The sequence below is a fragment of the Pituophis catenifer genome, unplaced genomic scaffold (assembly GCF_029215685.1).
Source record: "Pituophis catenifer annectens isolate HBS135680 unplaced genomic scaffold, rPitCat1.0.hap2 SCAF_1, whole genome shotgun sequence".
In the NCBI taxonomy this organism is placed as follows: domain Eukaryota; kingdom Metazoa; phylum Chordata; class Lepidosauria; order Squamata; family Colubridae; genus Pituophis; species Pituophis catenifer.
Genome location: NW_027256881.1, coordinates 112,572,001 through 112,598,815, shown reverse-complemented (window position 1 = coordinate 112,598,815; position 26,815 = coordinate 112,572,001). Strand labels below are relative to the sequence as shown.

At 38.4% G+C, this 26,815-nt stretch overlaps 1 protein-coding gene, 1 long non-coding RNA gene and 1 other non-coding gene across 9 annotated transcripts in view; all 3 read right to left on the bottom strand.

Annotated features, from left to right (window-relative positions):
- Positions 1-15,508, bottom strand: part of SYNCRIP (synaptotagmin binding cytoplasmic RNA interacting protein) — a 21,506-nt gene extending 5,998 nt beyond the window's left edge. For 2 of the 7 annotated variants that reach the window (XM_070932867.1, XM_070932865.1), the window contains exons 1-9: positions 13,817-14,156; positions 13,047-13,165; positions 12,818-12,925; positions 11,091-11,204; positions 10,824-11,000; positions 7,802-7,937; positions 6,827-7,032; positions 4,036-4,185; positions 2,653-2,774 (exon numbers count right to left, since the gene is read on the bottom strand). In XM_070932867.1, coding sequence (XP_070788968.1) covers positions 2,653-2,774; positions 4,036-4,185; positions 6,827-7,032; positions 7,802-7,937; positions 10,824-11,000; positions 11,091-11,204; positions 12,818-12,925; positions 13,047-13,165; positions 13,817-13,997 — 1,313 coding nt within the window. In that variant the 5' untranslated portion in view covers positions 13,998-14,156. Of the gene's footprint in view, positions 1-2,652; positions 2,775-4,035; positions 4,186-6,826; positions 7,033-7,801; positions 7,938-10,823; positions 11,001-11,090; positions 11,205-12,817; positions 12,926-13,046; positions 13,166-13,816; positions 14,157-15,465 lie in introns of those variants that run through there. The other 5 variants (XM_070932868.1, XM_070932869.1, XM_070932866.1 and 2 more) reach the window with 4 other exon arrangements.
- A 4,418-nt stretch (positions 15,509-19,926) lies between these two features.
- On the bottom strand, positions 19,927-24,428 carry LOC139324450 (uncharacterized). The gene is made up of 6 exons (XR_011601067.1): positions 24,410-24,428; positions 23,298-23,353; positions 21,161-21,188; positions 20,884-20,954; positions 20,549-20,604; positions 19,927-20,106 (listed from the first exon to the last, which is right to left on the bottom strand). It is a non-coding gene; the product is annotated as an uncharacterized lncRNA (long non-coding RNA).
- On the bottom strand, positions 21,043-21,114 carry LOC139309210 (small nucleolar RNA SNORD50). Its single transcript, XR_011599855.1, has one exon. It is a non-coding gene; the product is annotated as a small nucleolar RNA SNORD50 (small nucleolar RNA).
- Positions 24,429-26,815: the final 2,387 nt, after the last annotated feature.

Sequence of the window (26,815 nt, the reverse complement as noted above, 5' to 3'; positions counted from 1 at the left end):
AAAGCTTGGCTTTACTGTTAACTGCATGACTATCTTGTTGCTGTGTATATTTGTTTTGGATGTAAGTTGCAGAGGCAGTGATTGAGATGGGCAGCTATAGAAATTGAATGAATAAATGAATTGGAACCAGAATTTCCATCACTAAGTGAAGTGTTCAGTGACTTACAACCAATTTATTATTTTTTGCCATTGTTTTTAAGCAAATCAATCTAGTTGTTAAGTGAATCACACAATAGTTAAGCAAATCTGGCTTCCCCACTGATTTTGCTTGTAGGAAGCAATCTGGGAAGATCTCAAATCACAATCATGTGACTCAAGACCTTGCAATCATCATAAATTCATGCAGTTGTCAAGCATCCAAATTGCAATCATATGATTGTGAGGATGCTAGAACAGTCCTAAGCATGAGAATTGGTTGTCACTTTTTCAGTGCTGCTGTAACTTTGAACGGTTGATAAACAAATGTTTATAAATCAAGGACTACCTGTAGATTTTTTTCTTCTCCCTTTCCATATCAAGGAAATAGTACTTATAATTTGTCCTTCAAATTAAGATTAAAACATCCAAAACTAAATTAGAAATAAGAACTGCTATAGAAAGGGAAAAATAATTTTCTACAAGGAACATTCAAAGCATTTCATCATAAATCAGTCAAATTTTGCAAGAAACTGAAAAAATATAGAACAGCACTTTCATTATTGAAAGACCATTACAATATAGTTTTGAACAGCTACAAGGCAGATGCATAGCCACTCTCTGTCATTAACTGCTTTCTCAATGCAAGAGAAGGATAGCCAACTCTACCACTCAAAAGAGTAACAGTTATAGATAATGCAGAAAGATTCTAAGGGCCTGGACAGTGGCTCCACAGGTTGGTGATTCCTCATCTCTGATCTATATGCATAAAACATCAAGATGAGCAAGGGAGCAAAACAACTGTCCAGGAAATAGAATGCAAGAAGTCTTATAACTGAACCAAAATGTGTATCAATCAACGCTATAGAAATGTTTTTCCATTATGTAGGTTAAGGCAGCTATATAAAAGGGACAGAGTGTTCTTAGAGTGCACAGATATCCAGAAATGTCATTTTTCATTAAATCTATCTGCCTTTAGAAATATAAAATGCTTTCAATAGGTGTGATTTTAATAATATGTGGGTTTTTAATACCCTGATTAGGTTTTGTATGAGTTGGGATTAGTTAGCAACTTTCTATTTTTTGTGTGTGTGTATATTTAAAGTTGTGAAACAGTTTAGGATGACATATATGTGAAAAAGAGGCACTTACCATACCATTAAAACAAGAGATAAGCAAAACTCACACTATAAAAATAGTTTCATACAACTTATGTAGGCAGGCCAAGTGTATATTTTAACTATTAAAAATACAAATCTGATTCATACACTTTAAATAAACTCATGTTAAGATTATTTGAACACTTCCAAAACTGAGTTTGATGGAAGTCATAATTCCATTTTACAAGCCCTATATAAATCTTGGCTTGCTATTATCCTTAAACCCTTATGATTCTAACATATCTACAAGTTACAGCTAATTTGCATTCTCTCCTCCCCAATTATTTTACAGCTATTATTTATGTCACTTCTGTTGCAGTCATTACGCAAATCACTGTAGGTTATTAAGCTTGACATTACATGACCTTGATTTGTGACTTTCTGCCGGCATCCCCATTGCTTTTTTTGTCAGAAACTGGCTGAATCAAACAGTAGTTAAACAAATCTGGCTCACCCACTAACAAGCTGGTCACAAATTATGATTATGTGGGATGCTGTAACCTTCATAAATGCATACTGGCTGCAAAGTATCCCAATCCCAATCATGTGATAACTGCATTGGCTACAAGTTTGAGTACCAGTCCTAAACCTACTTTTTCAATGCTGGTATAACTTTGAACAGTCACTTAACTAGGCATTCGGTAAATGAGGATTACCTGTATATTTGCAGTATACTAACTGGTTTTAATAATGGAAACTGCCCAGAGGCGTTTACTACGAGATGTGTGGCAAATAAACAAACAAACAAACAAATAAATAAATAAATATCAATCTACTATTGTTTCTGAAAGATTAATAATCACATCCATTGATGGAGTTGTAGCTTAGGCTACCACACATATATATATAAGCACGGCAGCCTATATTTTAAAAAATACAAGCTACCCACAAATACTTTCACGTCACCAAAGCTGATCTTTCTAACCAGAAATGCATTGATCAGAGTAAACATTCCTCTTACTCTTTTGGTTTTATTCAACTAGCCAAGAGAAATGTTCTTTAATATTTTGTGTAAATTTGACTCAAGAAGAATATTGCTTTCTATGATTTAGAAAGTTTTTCTCATGACCATTTCAATTACTGCTCCCCATTCCTATATTATTTCTTTTGAGAAGGGGAAAGAATTTTCACTTGATCAAATCTGAGATAATCCTTGTACAGAATGGGATTCTAGTTTATCAATAGATATTAATCTGGTAACAGTTATTCTCTATCAACTATCATCATAGAATTAAAGTGTACATATATTTTCTGTCTCATTACAATATAACCATTAAAAGGTACATTATGCTTTAACACAAGAATTCTACATATAAGGTAGTGCTAAATGCATTAAAATCATGCTTTGCATCCTTACATTTGATTTTTGGCAGCTTGTCTCTGTGCTTTCCGTTCTTTCCTTTTCTGATCTGGTGGCTTTGCAAACACAATTTCTATATTTTCTCCTTCTAAATCTTTGCCATTCATTCCTTCCATAGCCTATGAAGAATATAATTTGTAATCATTCTTACCAAAGTAGTCTTACAAATATAGCACACAAACTGTAAGTACAGTAGGAAAAATACCAACGGTACTATGTAGAACACACAAGATCATTGCCTCTCCCACTAAAGGCCACGTTAGTCTATTTCTTAATTTTTCAATGTGTAAGATTTAGAAATATTCTCTGCAACCATGAAAACCAAGAATGGACGTTAGGAGCAGAATTTCAGTATATTTTGGAATGAGTATTAACAAAGGTCATAGTACCCACTTCATACTTTAATTCATAATTTTTTTTTTGTAGAATTTGACACTAGCGGAAAATCTGAAGCAAACTGATTTACTTAGTATAATTTATTTGAGTTTAACTTATTTACTGTCCTGGCAACAGTTGGTCTTGTTAGCTCATTCTCAACAATTATTCAGATTATTCATGAGGACAATGAGAACTGAAGATATAAAGTGTAAAAAAGAGACTAAAGAGTTGATAACAAATTTGTTGATCGCAGCAAGGTTAATGATTTCTAGGAACTGGAAGACACGAGGCGATTATTGTTTGGAAGAATGGTATAAGGAAGTATGGGATATTACCATAAATGATAAACTGACTTGTAAGGAGGAGCATAATGAAAGTAAATGAATTCAATGGAATCTGGAAACAGTTCCTAATATATGATATAATATATAATATATATTATATAATAAAATATAATATATTTACGGGAGGAAAGGGGATACCACCACCAGAAGAAACTTTAAGATTCTGGAAGCAGGAATGATCCCGAGGGATGGGGGAGCACTTGTTGATTGTTTGAAGAAAAAAAAAGATAAAAAAAAAGAACTAATGGTTTTAAATTGGCACACTATTGAGAGGATAATTAAACTTTCCCTTATTTCTTAGTAATAAATAAAACCCAAAATCTGACAACATAAAATTGTAGCATAAATGTTAAGTTTATGACAGATTTCTAAAGAACTTGCCACTAAGAGTCTATTTATGATTGCAGCAGAGTATCAATGTGATAAATACCTTAGAGCTAATTTTATGTAGTAAAGATGTTAAGACTAGATACCAGGAGACCACAAATGCTACTTCTGTCTTACACATGAAAGGCAGGTGAGGAACTATGGGATAGTCACGCCTTCTCAGGCCAAACCCACTTACATAGTTACAGTGGGAAAATCAGGAAATGTATGCCACTCTGAATTCACTAAATCTAAAACTATTAAATAAATGAAACTGGGAATAAAAACTTACCTTTACAGCACCATCACGCTCATCAAAATGAATAAAAGCATAATCTTTTAGCTTTTTCACTCTCTCCAGTTTTCCAAATTGACTAAAAGCCTTTTCTAGTATTTCTTCTGTGACTGAATTTGCAAGATTCCGTACAAATAACACTTTTACCTAAAACAAAGCATTGTTTTAGCTTAGTGTGACCAATATATTATTGCAAATAAAACAAGCATACTTATTAGATATACTTATTTAGCTTTTTTCAAAAAATAATTGTGGGTAAGTCATAACTGGACACAAACCAAAAATGTCTTAATTTACAAATAATTTTCTTAGCTGGACTACTGCAATGCACTGAGGGCTATCCTTGAAGAGCACTCAGAAGCTTCAATTGGCCAGAATGTGGCAACTTATATAGTTTTGGGCACACTGTAATATTCCTATATAACACCATTGCTGTGTGAGCTGTACTGGCTTCAGTGCATTTAATTCAAGCTACTTGCTATTACCTTTAAAGCCCTACATGGCATGGATCAAATTACTTGCAGGATTTTTGATGGTCACTGATTGTTTACAGTACACATAGTTTTCTGTTCAAAGTTATGATAATGCTGAACAACTGGTACTCATACCTGGCCCTCTATAGCAGCATCTCCCCAAGTCACATTAGTTTTCAATATGTTTTTTACCTAGGCCTTTGACAAGGGAAACATTTTTTCCTCCTTTTCTTATTGGGGAGGGGGGCATGGTGGCTCAGCAGTTAAGACAGCTGGAAAGCCAGCAGCCCAGGTTCGAGACTCAGACGCCACACAACGGGGTGAGTGCCTCTCTTTGCTCCAGCTCCTGCCTACCTAGCAGTTTGAAACCATGCAAATAGATAAATAGGCACTACTTTGGTGGAAAGGTAACAGTGGTCTGTGATGTCATGCTTGCCACTAGATGTGGAAATGCCTTCGGACAGCGCTAGCTCAGTGGCCTTGAAACAGAGATGAACACTGCCCCCTATTGCTATAGTCGACAATGACTAGCAGAGTAAAATCTGCAGGAACTCCTTTACCTTTTTCTCTTGGTTTTATCGAAATTTCTTTGTTCAGTTTGTTCAGAAAAAGGACTTGGGCAACATACATATTGAATAAATTATTTTTATATTATCAAATTATTTATGGAGCTAAGGTTTAACTGCTACAACAGAGATGTGAAGATATTATTTGATACTAAGAGCCGAGATGGCGCAGTGGTTAGAGTGCAGTACTGCAGCTACTTCAGCTGACTGCTAATTCAGCAGATCAGCGGATCAAATCTCACCGGCTCAAGGTTGACTCAGCCTTCCATCCTTCCGAGGTGGGTAAAATGAGGACCCAGATTGTTGGGGGCAATATGCTATTTAGTATACTGTCTTTGGTGTAAGCCGCCCAGAGTCCTCGGAGAGTGGGCGGCATAGAAATATGACTAATAAATAAATAAATTTGCTTTAGCAGAAAGTCCCAAACTGATCAGGTACTTGCTCCTGAAATTCTGAAATAAAAGTGGAACTTAACATTAATAATTAACAAAAGCCCCACCAGTCACAGGTATAGAATTTAGTGCAACATCATTTAGATAAATGAGGATATTAAGGCTAAACAAAATAGTAGTTTCTCACTGAGACCAGAAGTTTAAGTCACTCAGTCACTCTCTGAATCTGTGCTAGTTATGACTATTCAGCTCACCAGTCAAGTTTGATGCATGCCCAAGCAAAAAAACAGGACATTCGTTAACTAATAACTAATCTCCACTCAAGATTGAAGTAAATTTCATGGTACAATGTCTAAGTAATGAACTCTTAAAATACAAAATTCCTTTTTATATCCCAAATCTATCAACATTGTTAGTCTCAACAATTTGGATGTAAACATGACTCTACAAGGAGCAAGGAGAGTATTTACTCCTTCTAAAAGTCATCCCAGAGTCAAAGGACTTTTAAAGACAATACTGGAGGTGGTATAGCTTTAGAAGGAAATAACACATACAGGAGGATAACAAATCTTTCCACGGAGTCAAACACTATTAATGAAGAGGAGCCTTTCTATAAATAAAAGGTGAGCCCAGGATTCAACGATATTATTTCTCTGCAAATTAACTAAATTTCCTGAAAAACTCATCATTACTAATGCTGAGTTTGAGCCTGTGAGGAATCCCTGTGGTTTGTGTTCACTGAAAAGCTGGCTGTAACCTTTGCTCAGAAAAATCAAGGGAGGCAAAGAAAACAGATCACATTGGGAATGTAACATAAAAAACCCGGAAATTTAAGAAAATAAAGTGACAGTACTGAATACTATGCTTTAACAGACTTCACTGCCATAGCAAAAACGGGAATGGTGGAAGGTTGACAAGGAATCCCCCATATTAAAAAATGCGCTCACACCTTTTGGCAGGGTCACACTCTAACCCCTGTAGGAAAAATAAAGAAACCTAGTGAACACTGTTTTATCGATGAATTAAGGTACTATGAGATCAAATAAGAAAGGAGCTCAGGGAATATTTCATATTCCAAGGATGAAAATGTTTTTATGACATGTTAAATATAAAAAACTAAAATATGAAACAGCATCACAGAAGTACCAATAGCTACTGGAAACATCTATGAAAACAGATTATATAATTTGTATGAATTATTGTGTGTAAAACATTCCATTCAGAGAGGGGCAGTAAATGTTAAATATGCTATTTTACAGAACAGAATCTATGTTCTTATGATGTACATCAACAGTCACAATGTTTGCAAAAGAGCAGAAACAAATGCACACTATTTTCACTGCCCTCGTAAATTTACCTTTGCCATCACTTCAGGGTCTGGATCTTCTATGGGGTCAGCCCATTCAACTGTAACAACATTACCCCAAACTTTCACTTTTCCACTCATTAACCTACGCCTGGCTTGAGCTGCTGTTTTGTGATCTTCATATTCAAGGAAACAAAAGCCTCTGTTCTTTTTTTTGTCATCAGGTTGGTGATACAATATTACATCTGTAAGACCCTCTGAAATTGAAGCCAGTCATATACATTTAACTGTACCATTAGTTAAAAGTAGTGTATAACGTTTATTAAAAATTAAAAAAATGAAATAAAGAAATAAACTTAAAATTCCCATCTAAACTATTGTTTAACAAAGAGAATCAGCTCCAATTTCAAAGGACAAAAAATTAGAGTTGATGCACAAAGCACTTACATGGGTTTGGACATGGAGCCTAGTGAAACAGTTCTATCAATAAATATGGTATTTATGTCACACTATGCCAAGCTGGATCATTGAAACCAAGCTGCTGTGATGTCATGAAATTTTCATTTTCTATATCAGGTATGTCCAAACCATAGCCCATAGACTGCATGCAGTTCCATAAGAGTTTTCAACATTACGTGATTTATATACATTAACTATGTTACATATTTTATATGCGAATCAAGAAATTTCCTCTTTACTCAATGCGGCCCAGGCAAGCCAAAAGGTTGGACACCCATGTTCTAAATGCTTTACACCTTATATGACAAGAACAAAATGTCCCCTCTAAAATGGTGGCTGTTCCAAAACTCCATTAGCAGAGCATACAATGCAAATGCTGAAATAAATCTGGAATGGTCTCTCAAACTTCAGTTTCTTAAACAGTTCCCATATCTTTCTCTCAACTTTATCCCCTATGATCTCAGTTTACAAATGTCATCCATCATCCAACATCAGCCGAAAGATGGTGATAAAGTTCATCACAGATCACTTTAATAACAATTACATTATTAGCACCTACTAACTTACCTGTTACTTTACTAAATTCTTCTACAATTTGCTCCTTGGTTTTACTCTTAGGGATAGAGCCAACAAAGAGCCTATTATTGGCCACAGAGATACATACTCCAATATGTTTCCCAGAACGAATTTCATGATTGTTATACTAAAAGAAAGAAAGTTATATAACAAATTACTCTTACAGGCTTCTCTTGCACCCAATTATACTTGATGAGTTTGGCTCATATGCTTAAATGTCTTGAATGTTGTCCAACTCTTCCTCTTACATGAAAATTTGTTCTCAATTGTAAAGGCCATCAGAGGGACTTTTGCTACATTTAAGAATGAAGGTACTAAGAACACTAACGACAAAGAATTGTTAAGCAACTGTAAAGACTAATAACTCTTGCACTGAATAAACTCCAGGGTACAAACTGTATGTCCAATCTATTACTAATACAGGTCAAACAAAAAGTTTCCAAAATTCATTTGGAATCAAGTGTATCAAGCAGATACATGGAAAAAATGTAGGGCAAATTTGACCACAGAACATGGAAAATGTGATACAATCTAATAGCGGCCAAACATCTGCTAGAACAAATGGGATCTGAACAGTTAACCTGCCCCTCCTGACGTCCAATAAGTATGACACTTAGCAATAACAGAACCAAACCAAACCAAACATTAGCTTATGTTCCTACCTATTTAAGCTACATTTCATCTGAAGTAAAATCGAGGCGTTCTTCTGAGTGAATTTATCTATCTATCTATCTATCTATCTATCTATCTATCTATCTATCTATCTATCTATCTTTTAAATTTTTATACCGCCCCCTCTCTCAAAGGACTCGGGGCGGTGAACAGCCAAAATTAAAAAACATATAATACAAACATTAAAATACTATAAGAACAAAATTAAATTTATATTGGCTTTCCCCAATTTAAAACCCCTTACCCATAAAATTCACTAATTAAAAGATTAATAAGTATGAATGAAAAAGCCAGTTTGGTATAGTTAAGTTCTTGCCTAGAAACCAAAAACTGAGTTCTAGGCCTCACTTAGCCATGAAAGCCAGATGGCCAACTTTGGGCCAATTTCTCAGCCAATCTACATAATAAGGCTCCTGTTGTGAAGAAAAATAAGAGGTAGGACTGTTAGGTATGTTCTCTGCCTTGAATGGATGGATAGATGGATGGATACTTAGTAATTTTTTAAACTTTAGTAACTAGACAACTCATTTCCACCTTCAACAGAAGAGGATTAATCTAAGGTTAGAGCCAGTCTTAATAAACTCACTTGAGCCAATGACACATAACATGATTGTGATTAACATTAATTCTTGGTTAGTTCAGGTAGAATTGTCTTATTAGTTTTTAAATAAAGCTATAGAGGCAAGGCCTGGTTATTGCTTATAGATGGAAAACAACTAGAAAAATCCCACATGATAGGAAAAAAACCCACAAGACAACAGTAACATATCAATTCCATACTAATGTCAAGAAAACTGCATGGTTGTTTTCACCAGAAAGCTCAAAGTTTTTACTTTTCAATGTAAAATCCAGAGATTCAGTGGCATGACTAAGCCTAGGCCCAAACTATTTTCACTGTCACTGCCGTATTATCTTCTGATTCTTTAACGAGGACATAACTCACAAGAAACAATATACAACTAGTCCTCAACTTGGAGTGTTGGAGGCATTGTTGGAGGCACTGTTTAAGGTGCTTCCAGGTTGAAACAATTAGTCAATGACATCACCATTACCTGGGGGAATGCCCACGGGGCTCCTTTCATGTCCTGGTTAAGGAAGGGGCCAGAGCAAATGCCTGGAGCTCACTCCGCCACACAGTAGCATTAGGGTCTAAAATGTGGACTTGCTAACCTCCAACCCAGCATCCTAACCATGTGAACCACTGCACTCCTATAAGTTTTACTGGATACTTTGTTGTTTTTTAATATGATTATTATTGAATGTTTTTTAACAAAGTAAAAATTATAAAAGAAAATAAAAATAAAAAAGGGATAGAAAAGATTATAAAATGGACCCAAATTTTCCTGATACATTTATAATTTGCCCCTTCTATCCAAAGTTATATCGTAATTTCTTTCTTTCATAAGCTACCCTTTCTAATCGCAATCTTATCATCTATAAAGGGTATCCAATAAATTTAATTGTTGATATTTCTCTAATCAAAATACTTTTTTCTGTTGCTGGAACTAACAAAATCCCCTGAATAAAGCAGAAGTATCTTTTTCCAATACTCAAATTCCATGCCTCCAATATAACACCAAATAATATGTGCCAACCTCTCAAATCTATAGCACCCAAGCTTTTATAGAATTCTATCACTTCCCAGAAAATTCCACCATCCCAAAGTCAATGTTATTTTTTACCATAGAGAATAAATATTTCATACCAAACCATAGTCAAACACTAATAGGATTGTAGGAAACTTTGCATAAAGGACAGAAAACAGCACCACTATTTAAAGTTATGCAAGAAGTAAAGGTTACACTTAGTAGGACCTGTAACAAATTTACCAATATTTTCTCTTATTAGGTTGGAAAACTGGGCTATTAAATTTACTAATGGTCAGTCATTGGATTAGAGAAAAATACCAGTCCATTTTACCTAATACACAAACAATTAACATATTCCTGTAGGCTCTATACCAGTTATATAGAAATGTAACACATTTACTATAAAATAAGCCCAATTGAATTTGTTTCTGAGCAAGCTACTTCTCAGGACTTACAGGTAGTAAGATGCATGTATTATTGAAAACTAGAGTGGGATAAATATTCCCCCCTTTAAAAATAAACGGTAATTCCTGGCCTTTAAATAGCTGTATGACAAAAAATCATATGCTGATTATTACAAATAGAAATGATAAGTCTTATGTTTTAATATGGTCACTAACAATACACAAGATTTCTGAAAGCCACTAGGTTATTCTATACATTACAAGATAAGCAGAAGATTAAGACATTTTACACAATTAGGTATCACAATAGTTGATTTTAAATTACCACAGAAAATATGAAAAACTTACCAATTTAACAGCTTCCTGAGCTGCCTCTTTGTTACAAAAAGTGACAAAAGCATATCCCCGGTTTAGACCTGTCAGGGGATCCATCATTAAGCGGAGATCCCAAATAGGTCCAGCTTTTTCAAATAATGGAACTAGTTCATCCTCAAATAAGTCCCTTGGAATTTTACCCACAAATATCTGTAACAACAAATCAAACACATTTTTTTCAGGAACTGAGATTTAAACAGAGAAACATATTATATTCTCCCGATATGTTGCATCTCTTACCTCAGTGCCAACGGAAGGCTGTTGTCCTGAATAGACACACTCTGGTGGAGGACCACCATACTTCCTCTGTCCAGTTGTCACATCTAGTGTATAACCCGTTCTCTCCAAAAGAGCCTTCAAAGAGAGTTATAAACCAAGTACAATCAATGAATACTAATAAAATATTCCATTAATATAGAGCTATTTATTCTGTAGGTTCTCCAACCTACGTTAAAAGTCAGCCTTAAACCTAATTTTCCTATTGGGTCATGCAACTGATATGTCAAGTGAATCTATCAGAATATCAGAACATAAACCACTTGGGTAAGAACCAATGTAATGCCAAAGATAAAAATTTCTAATTTTTCTGTCAAATCTGTTACACACAGTTTTCCAATTGCTTGTAAAACATCTGAGAACTTGGATTGTGAAGCAATAGTATAACATCTAAAGAAATAATAATTCTTGCAGATGTCATTTTCTGCAGAACTACACTTCTAGACATCCATATGCATCATCTTACAGTACCCTTCTTCAATTGCCTGTTACATTTCAAATACTTATTCAATTAGAAAAATCTGGGAGATTTAATTTATGGATCAAAAGATGAAGGATGCAGAATCCTCCTTTCAGAGAAATGAGGTTAAGACATGAGTTTCTGGCACAACTGAAGCAATAGGTAGTGCAAGAGAAGTTGCTGCAACTTGTTATGAAACACCATTTTTACTTTCCCTCAAAGGAATAAATAGATGATAGATGCATCCCTTAGACCAGGGTGTCAAATTGGTGGCCCATAGGCTGGATGCATCACGCACAGACCACACCCACCCTAGCTCTGTGAAGGATGTCGTGAAATGTCATGTGATGGCAATGTGACACGGCGAGTTTGACACCCGTGTCTTAGATACTATTAAAGATTTCATTTCTGCAAGCCCATACATTTCTATTTCACTCAACAGTATAACTTAGTAATTCAGTAATTAGGAAGGAAAAAATGGAACCAAAGTAAGAATAAAACAAAAATTAAAAAGTTGTAGGAATGGATCCATACTATGCATAAATGTTATGTTCAAATTATTTAATCATTTCACTGAGCATATTACTCTGGATTTATTCATGACAATAATATTTTTTGTAATTTTTCCTGATAGAACCAGCTGAAATATTTGTGAGATATATTAAAGAGATTCAAGATCAGTGAGGCACATCCTGTTCATTAACCACTGAAAAATTAGCAGTACTGGACTACTTGTACTATCAGGTTATGTTAAAAGTAGTTACAACTGCTGGTTTAGAGATCAAATCTCAGGTTACACTGCTGATGAAGTGGCACTACAACTTCATGAAGTCATTTGTAAGTTATTCACATGTATCCTCTAAAAGCAAGATATAAATCAATCCCTCAAATCATAGTGCCATTGTAAAGTGTAAAAACATCAGTATAGAATGTCGATTATATTGTCCTAGTGTCAATTTATTTTATGTTCCTGAAGTACATTATCAATGACACCTCCCTTAACAGGTACGAAAGAAAAGCTGGATTTATATGAAAGATTACATAATAATATCCACAAGAGACATCTACTAAAATGTACCCCAAGTATAAAAACTGAGCTGATAATCAGCACTGCAGGTAATATTATTTGTTTTGAATGACATCAATCTTCAGGGGAGAAAAAAACACCCTGTGGCTGTATTCATACTATTAAAGCACCATGGGCTTAAGAAAAAGTTTCTTACAAACATACCTTGATTTTTGCCTCATCTGGTCCTTTGCTGGAATCTGCCACTTTGGTCCCTTGTTTTTCTCGTTGTCTATATGTTTTCATGACGCCACATAAAAAGGCACTTTTGTTCTAAAAATAAATGAGATGGATTGAAAAAAATATGAACTAAATTTCATAATGGATCAGTCGAAGATCAAGCAGTTTCTGTATATATGCTGAAATAAACAGAAATACTTCCATGGTACATTACCTGAACATGTGAGAGATCACTGTCTTTAAATTGTTGAAGCACTGCCAGTGCACCTTCTTCATTAAATTCCTTTAAAGCTTCAATAGCTCTTTCATCTAAATCACTGTGAGCAACTAGTCCTAGAAAAAGAAATATTTTATTCTAGGATGTCTCACTTAACTATTATGATATTCAAAAAAGTAACTTCTCAAATTAATGACTAGTTGTTATTAATTGCGATGTTAGGAATTTTTCACATACTAAAATGCCAAAAACATTAATTTCTATTTTATTCCTTCTGGAACTTGAACACTTAAGGAATTCTAGAAAAACTTATTGCATCTGAGTAATTAGACAATACTTTTTTGTTTCAAAAAGTAACTGATGAAAACTCTCAGCCATTCTACTGCATCTCAAAACTGCTTCAGGACATAACTGAAAACACTGTAGCCACTACACCCAGGAATCCAAACAGTGAATCAGAAAAAAGAGACATATGCAATTACTACTTCACTACACAGTCCTCCAAAAACACGCAACCATAATCCAGTATGAACTATTCCTAAAGGTTTACATTCCAACTGCTTGCCCTCACCACCACCCCTTCATTCAATGCCAAAGGCTACTCTAAACTAATAGAAACATTGCATATTAATATTGAGCACCCAAAAAAATTAAGAAAACTGCAGTCCCCATACTTTTTTGTTTGGAAACCACAAAAAGTTGCTATTTTAGCCCAAAGCAAGGAAAGTCCAATAGAAAATAGTGAATTTGCAAGTTTTACATCTTACCTGCAACGTAAATTTCATCTAGTTTTTCAGCAACTTTCTGTGGTAAACCAGCATCAAGCAATGTCTGGAAATGCTCAGAATGGGTAACTGCAGCAGAAGTATCCATGGGCTCTTCAGTACCATTCCCATTAACATGTTCAGAAGCCATGTTTCCAGATATCTGTTCAAACGCAATAAGCATAATTAAGCTAGAGACCTTACAAGCCAAACAATTCGGGTGTCAATATATGCAGCTGCCTCCAAGATGCTTGCAGAGTTCTTTAGCCCGCTTTCCCTACCGCTTTTCGAAATCAGAAAGCTTAACAACCTTTTTAATTTTATTTTTTCCAAATGAAAAGAACTAATAGCGCAAAGCAATATCCTGAAACCACTGCCAAACTCTCTGACTCACGTCTCTCTGAAGCACGCCCTAAAAAGCTCCGAAGAAGCTCTTCTAACTAGTAACAAGCAGCAAACGGAGGCGGGAGGGAGAGAAAACCGGGAGGACGCCACCGCCATATAGCCATCCACTAGGCTCCTTTCGCCCTAGCCGCCCTGTGTACTTAACCTGTCCACGAGACCCGTTCCTCGACTACATTCAAAGTGTGCCGCCTTCCCGCCTCTCTGACAGGCCCTAAACCGCCAGGCCAAAAGGAACAAAGCGCTCTCTTAATCCGCGCCCAATCGAGGAGGTGGCGGTGGCTGCCGCCATAAGCCTGAGAGAAACACGTGCTCGGCGCGTTCAAATGTCTTACAACTTCCTCCAGCGACCGACTTCCCTCCCTCCCTCCTTCTCCCTGCCCCCCCCCCCGCCCGGAAAAGCAGCCTTTCCCTCTCCTCTCTCTCCCCCCCTTTCTCCCCCCCCCTTCAGGGAGAAGAATTGCAACACCTTGAGTCCTATTTCGCCACGCGGGATTGTGGGTGGGGGTTGGGGTTGGAAAAGGGAAAGCGAGAGAAGGTAAGAGAAGAAAATGAGCGCTCGACATCTGTCCGGCTCTTCCCTCCTCCCACCCCGGAACAATGCATACAAATCACAGCTCCTCTGCCGCCGCCACCACCGCCCCGCCATGCGTTTCCCACCAACTCCTGTGTGAGGAGAGTTCGGTTTTCCCAGGCGAGCTTCTCCGCCGGGCCCACCCAATTTTTACGTGGACCCGAGGCGGGCGGCTCTTTAACACCACCGCCACATTGGCTGCCGCCGCCGCCGCCGCCGCCGGGAGTCCCTGCCCTGCTCCTTCCTTCCCCACCCCACCCCACCGGCGCCTCGTGGCCAATGAATGGCGCCCGGACAATGAGGCGCTGGGAGCCTGTTCCGAGGACGGGCAGAGGCAGGCGAGCACGCGGATGGGGTCCCGCTTCCACGCCATGCCTTCGGCCTAGCGTGGCCCGCCGCCGGGAGTCAAGAATGCCTCGCAGGCAGTGGCGGCGGCAGCGGCACTCGGACAGGCCGCTGGCTCAAACCGTCCTCTTTGTTTTAAGCCCCCGCTTCATTATTTTTTGGGGGGGGAGGGCGAACGGCCGGCTATCCCCGAGGGACCTTTTCCCTCGCGGCTGTTTCCAGCCCGCCTCCTCCTCCCCGGGAGTTATTTTTTTGGGGGGCTCTCCTTTTTTTTCATGCCCGACTCCTTCCCTCCCTCCCCTTCGCTTGACAATCCCCGGCGGCGGCTGACCTGTGTGGGCGAGCGGCGGGGGTGATGAATGGTGAGCGAAAGAGCTCCGGAGGGGGTGGTGGGGGCGCAGTGAAGGAGCTGCCCCTTCTCCGCTCCCTCAGCGTGTCCGGAGAATGTGCAGGAGCCTGCGTAAAATGGCGGCCGCTCGAGCGCTCACGCCGCTGCTGGCACCAGCCAACCCCAGCCCCCTTCCACTCGGCTCAGGCAGGGAGGGGAGAGGCGAGGAGGAGGAGGAGGCGGCGCCGGCGCCGCACGCGCGCGCGCGCGCGCCTCCTGGCGCAGCCCCAACGCCGGGGTCTCCCGAGCCGCTCCACAAGGGTTATCGCCCCGCCTGCTGCTGGGGAAGAGGGGGGGGGGAGTTGAGCTCGGAAGCAGGCGGCGACCAACCTGACTGCGCACGCGCGCAGCTAGATGCATTCCCTCGCGTAGCACGTTGCGTAGGAAGTTCGTCCTCTTTTTTTTTTTTTTTGACAGGCGCTCGGGGGAGGCTTGGGAACCTTACGGGATTCTCCCCCCCCCCCCGATCCTGCTCACTCCCTGGTGCGAATGAATGGTAATTTTATTCTCAAGCTGCTTCTGTGACAGGCTCATTTGCCGGTGGGAGGGGGTGTTGGTGGGGGTGATGAATTTTTGAATGGCTTTGTGGTATTGCTGAGATCGTGAATAAAAATACTAATCACAATAGGTGGCGTATAAATATTGGAAAAATTCAACGTTGTAGCTAGGGAAACATCACATTTAGAATGCATTCAGATCATTACAGCAGCCTCCGTGGCACCAGGGTATAATCCAAACTGAAGTACAGATAGTCCTCAAGTTAATCTATCTCTTCTCTTTGTACACTCTGAAGGATTATTGTACCAGAACAGTTTTTGAATCAAAGTAGAGTAAAACTTCCATAGCTCCATAACCTCCTTACATTGTCGACCTCCCTAAATTGATCTAATTGTCCTAGACCAGACATATGCTATAGAAACACAATCGAAAACCAACCTCTCTGTATTGACCACCTCTGTAAATTTTATCTTGACCGCCTGGGCCTTGACACACAGTATGAATTTACTTTCTATATCTTGACCAGTTGAGTCAAGTCTGCACCAAGGGCAAGAAAAGTGAAATGCAGAATTGGTAGCAATGAATTTCTTTCTTTCAAGAAGGATATCAAAGAATACAATATTTTTTACTTTGATTTGGCAGTTTAGCAATAATTATGGATTCATTTCATAATACATATTGCACAAAGATTTATTTTTTTCCATTTTTTCCCTCTTTCAGTGTTGATAAAAAAATAGCCAATGGTAAAATGAAACAAATACATACACAGACATATGCGAGCCGTTTTACTCCTTTTACTTTGCAGTGGTCATCACAGCAAATGCTTGGAATAAAGTTCAGGCTGAAACTATACAGAAGCGCTTCAAGAAAACTGGATTTGTTACAACCCAAGAGCAAGATGTTGCAGCCTCACTAGGCAGCCCATCTCCCATGGAGGGATTCGAGGGAGTAGATTTTGAAGAGTTTGTTGCAATGGATTATGGCAATGTGCAATGAACCTGACCTAGAAGCAATTTTCCAATCGGTATGGAACGAGGTACAACCCAGCGGAAAATGCTGGAAGTAAGTGATGAAACAGAAGAATTAAGTGAAGAATTAGGTGAGGAGGACACAGAAATTGCAGATATTCCAAAAGAAGAGGATGTCAGTCATTTGATAAGGCAATTAAAGTCATTTGCCGTGGAAAAATGCCCAGGTATCTGAGTGATATAACCAGCATTGAGAGTGCTTTCTCCACTTACTTTTATAAAAAGAATAAGAAACAGACTAAAAAGAATGAACAGACTGAGGAAACAATACATACGTAAATATTGATTTTGTATGATACAATATTTTATTAATTTTCCTGTTTTCACTATGTTTCTGTATGACGTTCTCTAATAAAAGTTGTACAATAAAATGAGGCACGTGTACGTATTAGTACAGTTGTTCTGTATATTGATAACCACTGTATGTTGACCCCTTTCCTTCAGTTCCTTCGGTGGTCAACTTACTGTACTTCAAATCCACTAATTTAAAGAATATGTAAAAGATTTAGGGCCTTTTGTAGCTGTGCATATTCACAAAGTTCTGGCCATTGCAGCGTATCTGCAGTTACATGATCATGGTTTCCAGTGCTCCTGGCCAGCTTCCCACAAGCAAAGTCAATGGGGAAACCAGCAGGAAGCCAGAAATCGTTCTTAGTGCATTGTACTGCAATAATTTTTGAACAATAGCAATATGATTTGGGGAAATTTAATGTTTATTCTGGTTACATCACGGCACTACCTTTGTCTCAAAGGATGGCCCAACAGGTCATGGGTTTGTTATATAAAACTATAGGTTAAGATACTTAAAATTTATAGTTTAAAGACTAGAGAGGCCAAATATCACTAAAAATTAGGAAAGCATTAATTGGGAAAAAACTACATTTATGCATATTCCAGCAGTACATAGCTATCCCTCATTTAGATGGAGCTAATAACATTACTAATACCAACTGGATTTCATTCTAAAACTTGCCATATTTAAATACAGAAAGGTGATCTTTTGGGTTCAAAGCTGCACACTTCTTCAGGATGCCTAACCTTTTTTCTGGCCAGTTGATAAAATAAATGTTAAATTTGGCCTTTCCAGGCAAGATTACCGAGTTCTTTCTGGTAATGGAGAACAAACATATAGTAACTACTAGAAAAAAATGTATTTATTCTTCCTTTCTCCTTGCAATCCTGCTGAAAATTGCTAGCTTTTTGCTCCCATTAGCTGGAAACATATAATCTTAAATAGAATTACTATAATCTTGTTTTAAAATTGCTGGTGTCTTGTTCCCGCCCAACAATTCAAATTCCAACAATTACCCCCAATATTACAAAGCTGAAATGGGTGTTCATGTGAGGGTCAATCAGACATTTTAATTGATCCCACTTCCACTTTAAAGAATTCAGAAAGAAAGAAAGTATAAATGGTTTTACCAGATTTGTGAAAATTACAAAAGTTATGGAAAGTTGCAAATTATGTTCAAATGTTTCTGGAACTGAAAAAGCCCGGATTGTATCTTTCAATGCTATCCATAACTGAACCAGCAAATCAGTAAAATGTCAAGTGAAGTTGAAGGTCGTCTTAAGGCTGGGGCAGACTTCTCCAGCACTGCGGGTGAGGGAATGTATGCATGTCATTCAGGGACAGTTGCATAGGCGTTACTTTTACACATCAGAGCATGTTAATGTTCTGGTTAGGCAGCCCTCAAACAGCACAGAAGTTGGATCAACCAATCAACACACATCTTGAGATTGGATTCAGGTTTGCTTTCGAGTCTGAAGCTCTCTGCAACCTCCTCTTATACACAAATCCCTTTGTAGTGTAGGTATGTGGCAAGGGCTATGGGCAGTTGTGGTCAACTCCAAGTCAGCCTTTAGTAAGGACTGTCTTATGCAGAATGAACTATTGATTCATAGTATTGTCTGCACTAGAGTGAACTGGAGATGTATGTGAAGTGCCAGTTCTACTGTGACACACTTTCCCTTAAAGGAAATTATGGCACCTATGAAGTATTTCGTGAGGTCAAATTGCCTGACTCCACTTATAAATGAAACTGTCACTCTTTACAGGACAGTCATTTGCAGATCCTAAAAGTACTGCTACTCATTCAGTCTTTGTACTGTCTTCCAGTTTACCTAACAAAGCTAATTCAATAAAGCGTTATAGATTAGATTACCACTTCGAGGCACTTGTATCCAGTAATGGAAGAAGACAATTCACAACCAAACATGCTGAGGTTCAATTCTTTTAATTTTTAGTTGCAATGGTTGTGTTGCTTTTAGACTGGGGGAATATGGTGTTTTGGAATTGAACTTTAAAACTGCACATTTATATTTAAACTTCACATAAGCTTGAGTGAAGGAACCTGCTGCCCAAGACAAGTTTCTTTTTAACACATTAGCCCAGAAGACTCACCACAATGTCACACATTAGAATAGTTACTGTATATTCAATACAACTGGGTTGGTCAGATGTGACTGAAAACGTGTAAGTTTTTGGCTACTTTTTAAAATGGTTGTCGGTTGCATATTTTTCATTGTTTGGACAAGTATAGTTAAATTGTGAAGATTACTGATTGGAGCTTGAAATCTTTTTGGTGACACTTCTCTCCTAAGAACTCTCCGATTTCCATAAGACTTCCAAATGCTGCAGTTCTAACATTTAAATCTACAAAACTCCTTTAAAGGCATAAACAAGTCCTAGCAAAGGGAATTTCTGAAACATTTAAAATTCCTTTCATAAGTCATTCTGTTAAAAGAGAATTTTATACATAGCATTACAGTAATACTCCTACCAATTGGTCTCAAATATTACTGAAAGTAATTATTCTGCTTTTTAAAATGTTTCCTTATCCACCTTACCAACAAAGTTTCATCAATAAAAGTCCAATCTGGTACATTAAATCTTTATTTGTATAATTTATTGCAATTACAAAAAATACATTCTGGTGTTAATAGAGTTGTGTTTTTAATGCACTGATTTTCTTCAAATCTTCAAAGATTAGAGCTCATGCATGATGTTAACTTCGGCCAAGCCAACTTCAGATTATGTTCCCCTTCGACTTCAACACTGTTGATAAAAATGGACAAATGCAGGAGACAAAGCATACTAATTTATATCTTGCCACATGCTTGTGCTCAAAAATCCTAGTGAGGGTCATTTGAGCAAACACAAATTGCACTATTCAGAATTATCTGCCATATTTTGGCACATTCATTCATTTAAGAACAAAAATACATCTACAAAATAGTCTATATTCTCTAGTCTTGTGTTGGACATTTGCACATGTGGGCATTAACAATATAACATTTGCAGAACTGTAAATTCTCAGCAAAAGTTAATACAAGTACAGTAGTCATTCAACTGACATACAAGCAGTTGCTTGAAATACTGTTTTCAAGCAATGTTTTTAATTGTTTAATAGTCTGGATATTTTAGTGTTCATTCATTGGAGTTCTCTTATCAGTCCTGAATCCAGCTAATAGTTTAATTGTGTTGTACATTATCTTACCTTTTTTCCACAGCAGACATAATGTCTGTTTTTAGTCCAAGACTGCTCCCATATCACTGTTGAAAAGCAATGATGGAATACTTTACTATACTGAGCAAGGCAATGTATTTAAAAAAATTGGCTTTTTTCCCAACAACTCAATTCTTTTAGTTCACAATTGGGGTCAATATGATAGGACTGCCCAACAAAAATGCTTAATATACTAAAGTGCAGCTTCAATGAGAAATGAATTTTTAAAATTGAATCTTAAATTTGCAGAGGTTGCAAAGATTTATTTCACTTTCATCTAAATTAAGCCTAGTAGTAAATCAGAACACAGTAAATATTCTACTCACTTGATGCATGTTAGGAATCAGAAACTCAAGACCCAATGCCAAATGCGTCCCAGCTGCTCTCTGAATTTCATCTACAAGTCAAAATAGCATCCGTGTAAGAGAATATTCTAGCAGCAATGTTTCTGCATAACAAATTCCAGTTGTATTAATGGCAGTATAACCTCAGAAGCCGGATCCAAATTGGCATTTTTTCATCAAGAAGTCAGGTTCGGGATAGGCTCATCACTGGTTAGGCCATTCCATACTATTTATTATAGTAAAAACAGTTCACACATACCTTCATCTTAATAGTAGTGTTATCAGGTCTGAAAAGAGAAAAAGCAAATGTAAATTCTTATTCCTTACTTTGCATTTCTAGTAAAGGACAAGTTGTTATAAAGAAGCATTCAAACAAAAATTGGTTCAAAGTTATTACTTTGCACCAATTGGTTCAAAGTTATGGAATTTAAGTACAAATGCAACACCTATAATGCCAAGAAGGAAAAAATATTAATTGAATGCAAATTACAGCTTCCAAAGACAGGCTTGCATTCTTTACATTCTTAAGAGTTGTCCATCCATCAGCAAAATTAATTTTCTGCCTCTGTAACTTTCAAATCAACCCCAGAAGGCTGAGAAACCCTCAGAATAGATTTGAGAAATTCGATTCTACAAGAGAAATATGTAACTATCATTGTAGGCCTAAATGATTCCAACAAGAATGCCATTTCATGAACAGCAATGATTCAATTCTTACAAAGTGAAGATTTTTCCAACAGCAAATGTTACAATTGAAAAGGAGGCCTTATACATATATACTCTTAGTACAGGGAGTTTGGTTAAGGTACTAGCTTAGAAATCAGGAACCATGATGCCTTCAGGCATAAAAACCAGCTGGGTAACTTTGGGCTTCACACTCTCAGCCCAACACACCTCATGGTTGTTGTGGGAAATAGTAGGCAGGAGTATTAAATATGTTTGGCACCTTGAGTTGACCTAATTTTTAAAGTGTGATAAAAATTCCTGTACAACAATTTTCCAAATTTCACATCCAAGTAGCCCTATGGCCACAATTGAGCCCAACATTTATGTTGCTAAGTGAAATATCTGTTAAGTGAGTTTTGCCCTATTTTATGACCTTTCTTGCTACAGCTGTTAAATTAGTAATATGGTTAAGTGAATCTGGCTTCCTCATTGACCTTGGTTGTCAGAAGTTTGCAAGAACTGATCACATGACTCCAGGACACAGCAACTGTCATAAATATGAACCAGTTGCAAAACATCAAAATTTTGATCATGTGACCATGGGGATGCTGCACCACAGTTGTGGGAAAGTCATAAATCATTTTTTTCAGCGACACTAACTTCAGTCACTAAATGAATTGTTGTAAGTCAAGGACTACCTGTATAGTAACCATCTTTACGGTGACAAAAGTATTTCAGTTGGAATTATGTCTATAAGATATATAGTATTTGGTCAAGAATTTATTTTCATCGGTCACACTAACTTCAAATTGAAAATTTACACTGACTATAGAATTTGCTGCCCAGTAGTGAAACCAAAACTATTTATTCATAGGGATGTCCTTATCCAGCAAATATTTCATAATAAAATATTTTTAAAAAGATAAATGCAAACTCATATAAAGAAAAATAATTGAAGAGGTTAAAACATGAAAAAATAGAAAATATACAAAATTTGAATATTACTTTAAAATTCTCGGTATCAGTTGTGTACATGAATCCAAAATATTCTAATTTTACACATCCATTAACATGATAAAATGACCCTTTTAGTTCACATCTCCAACATAAATTCAAACTACCATTATAAATTTGACAATGAATATTTAAATTCTTAATGGCTTGTGAACTCTACCACAAGAGACAACTCTTTCCAAATAATTCAAGCGAAGATAATTTTTGAATGCCTTGTTCTGACCAAATTTCCATGCTGAAACGGAGCTAGCCAATTATGGAACATTATGCTCCTTCACATTTTGCCAGCATTTCCTATGAGGCATAAATTCCCTTTATTTTAATCTACACAGCTATAATGCATTTGTTTTATCTTTATTAACATTTATTTCAGCATTATATATAGGCAATAGACAGTCAGAAAATAGAAGCAGAAAAAAGCAACTTAATTCTTTCAAGATTTAAATTAGATTTCTCACAAAAGTATCCAAGTAAGGATAGTCCTGACAGTGTTATTCTAACCTACTGGTAAAATTTAAAAATGTACACCAAATCTTAGATGTTATTCATTCACAAATGAGCCTCTACCACCCACTGCATTTTATATAAATACAGCAATATTACAAACGACTGGTTCTAATCCCATGTATGTGTGTCCCTTCTTCATAAAACAAATATATTCGCCTACAATCAAATATAGTGCAATACTTAAACTAACATTCAATTGTGAAACGTACCACAGAGTTCATTGTGTGTAACAGCAACACCATCACAGGTTTTAGGGTCATATTTCCTGGAACATTAAAAAAAATAGTTTTAAAAATCAAATGGCAAATACCCTTGTATAGTAATCAAGCTTTGTAAGTGAATCCTAATATTTGGAGATTCCTTTTCACGTTATTCACTTGCATGTGTAACTGCATGTGTCATTCTGGAACTATGCAGCACGAAATCACCAATTCAAATGACAACCCGTTACACACCACGTGACTAAGTAAGCCATGCTTTCAGAGCTTCTCTCCAACCCTGGTCCACCAGCAAAAATGTGCAGGGTGGTCATTTTTGAAGTATTATAAACTGAACTATTAACTACACTTATAATATCTAACCAGATTTTTCCCCCTCTCTAGCCACTAATTTGAGTTGCAGCCGAGCATCGAAACCAAGTCCTACTTTAAATCATGTACTTTATCATTAAATCACGCCCATTAATCAGCGATGTGCCTCACTCCCTTCAGGCTCAAGTTTGCAATCTCAAAGCATCTCTCTCCCCCTGAAGCAAGTCCTGCAAAAACGTCTTCACAATCTGCACTTTTCAAGGGCTGCACGGACACTCCGGCTCCTAACAGCTTCGAATATTGAGTTTAATCTTTAAATGACACTCAAGCCGCAAGAAGCGCTGAACCGCGAGGGGCTGGACGGCTGACTCTCTCCTTTTCCCGCCAATAACCGCGTTCCCATCCACCACTGCGGGCTTTTGGCGCGGAAGGGAAATATCTCTCGTGGGAGGGAGGGGAGGCTTTTCAATTAAGAGGTTATATTTGAAAGGGAAGCCTCCCGTTTTTTCCCCATCCTTTCTTTTAAAAGCTAACTCCGTTGCACGTTATTCGAGGCTCTACCCTTTCTGTCTCACAGCCGCTCAAAAACAGAGGTAAAATGCGCCGGATCAGGGGGCTACCCTCAAGAGCGGTCCCTAAAAAAGGAGTGCCGTCCGCGTGCAAGTTGCCTTCTTTATAACTGTCGCAAATCACCCCGAGAGGGGGGAGGGAAAGAAAGGGAGGGCGAGCCACGCACAAAATGGCGGCGTCCGTTTTTTTTTTCTCCTTCCTCCCACCCGCCACAAACTTACCACGCTCCGAACGTACAAGCGAAAGGGCGCGCGAGCCCTCTCAAGGCTTTATATAAGTCTCCGGGCACGAAAACGAGACTGGTCACGCCCCTCCATTCTCATTGGATACAGGGGCGGAGAGCGGGGGTGGGGGTAGGCTGTTCTTCCAAGGGTTAATTCCGCCCCACCCCCTGCCCCGCCCACGAAACGTAAGAGCTACGAGTGCAATTTTAAATCCCTCGTGGTTTATTTTTTTTTACTCTTTTACCCCGATGCCCTTTTTGTCTTTTATTATTCTCTTTGTGGGGACTTTCTTCCATTGTTTCTCCACATTAAGACCTGGAAAAGAACAGAGCGGGGATTTTTCCCATTGCCGCCGTTACGAAAAGCGAGCTCGGCTGCACGGAATTGCTTTTAGAAAGGATTAGTGGTAAAAGCGGTGTCCCTTAAAAGTGAAATCCAAACCATTTGCCATGTTGAACATAATGCAATCTTAATGTTGCATATTAATAATATTGCACATTAATATCAGTGCAATTAAAAGCCGAGAAGCGGTCGCACCAGCCATTGTTGTCATTTTTGTTAAATGCGGTAAATATCAATGAACTAGTTTTTGTATTTTGTATGCATTTTGTTGGTAGCACCCATACAAATGTAGCTTGGGGGTGAGCAGAAACTGCAGCGCACCTGGCTTTGGGGGAAAGGGAGTCGGCTAGGGCTACGGTGCTGCCGGGGTTCTTCTGACTGAGGCCCCTAGATCGGCGGCCGCAGCTCCAGATGATCAGCGCTGCGAGCTAAGAGACAGCTGGACAGCGGGTGGCCGCAGTGGGGTGGGTGAGACGGGCAGCAACCGACGCAGGAGACCTGCCAGAACCCGAGAGACCGACCCGCCCGGTAAAGAAAAGAGGAGGAGAAGATATAAAAGGAAGAGGTTTTGGCGGGAAAGGAGAAGAGTGGAGGGTAGAGAAGGTGATAGGGGTGCGTGAGGTTTCTCTGAGGCAAGCTTGAAGGAGCTAGAGAGAGAAGGAGATAAGAATATGTGGGGCAAGCCTGAGGGCCATAGAGAAGAAGATAAGGATGGATAGGTGTAGCTTCTGTGAGGCAAGCCTGAGGGAGAGACAGAGAGAGAAGGAGATAAAGATAAATCTTCCAACAAATAGAGGAGGCTTCTCAGGGCAAGCCTGAGGGAGATGGAGAAGGCGATAAGATAGGTGAGGCTTCTGGGGGCAAGCCTGAGGGAGATAGAGAGAGAAGGAGATAAAGATAAATCTTCCAACAAATAGAGGAGGCTTCTCAGGGCAAGCCTGAGGGAGATGGAGAAGGCGATAAGATAGGTGAGGCTTCTGGGGGCAAGCCTGAGGGAGATAGAGAGAGAAGGAGATAAAGATAAATCTTCCAACAAATAGAGGAGGCTTCTCAGGGCAAGCCTGAGGGAGATGGAGAAGGCAATAAGATAGGTGAGGCTTCTGTGGGGCAAGCCTGAGGGAGATAGACAAGGAGATAAAGATAAGTCTTCCAACAAATAGAGGAGGCTTCTCAGGGCAAACCTGAGGGAGATGGAGAAGGAGATAGGATTAGGTCAGGTAACTGTGGGGCAAGCCTGAGGAAGATATAGAAGATGATAGGATAAATGAGGCTTCTGTTGGGCAAGCCTGAGGGAGATAGAGAAGGAGAAGGAGATGGGGATGGGGATAGGTGAGGTTTCTCTGGGGCAAGCCTGAGGGAAATAGAGATAAGGATATGTCTTTCAACAGATAGGTAAGGCTTCTGTGGGGCAAGCCTGAGGGAGATAGAGATGATGATAGGATAGGTGAGGCTTCTGTGGGGCATCAAATTTTGAGCACCATATTTTAGGAAAACTAGACAAACTAGAAAAAATTGACAAACTAGAGCGTGTCCAGTGAAGAACAGCTAAGAATAGGGGCGAGAAGAAAAATAATAGTTGGACGTTTGTCACGTATGTTTAATCTGAGTAGTCAAGGAAACTATAGCAACTTATTTCTTCACAGAGCCGGGAATTCGAGATTATTTCCAAATTCCATTCCAACCCATTTAGTTTTAGTTTAGTTTTTAGTTTTATTAAATTTGTATACCACCCTACTCCCGAAGGACTCAGGGCGGTGAACAGGCACAAGATAAAATACAGAAATACAAAAGTTAAAAACAATTTAAAACCAAATTAAATAATATTGGCCCACGACAATTAAAATTCCAATAAATTTAAAACAAATTAAAATTTCAATTTAAAATTTAAAATTTGAAAGAAAGGGGAGAAAAATTAGGCCAGGCCGGCTTGCTGGAATAAGAGGGTCTTAAGAGCACGGCGGAAGGTGCGCAGATCCGGGATCCTCCGTATCTCCGGGGGGAGCTCGTTCCAGATAGTGGGTGCCCCCACAGAGAAGGCCCTCCCCCTGGGGGCTGCCAGTC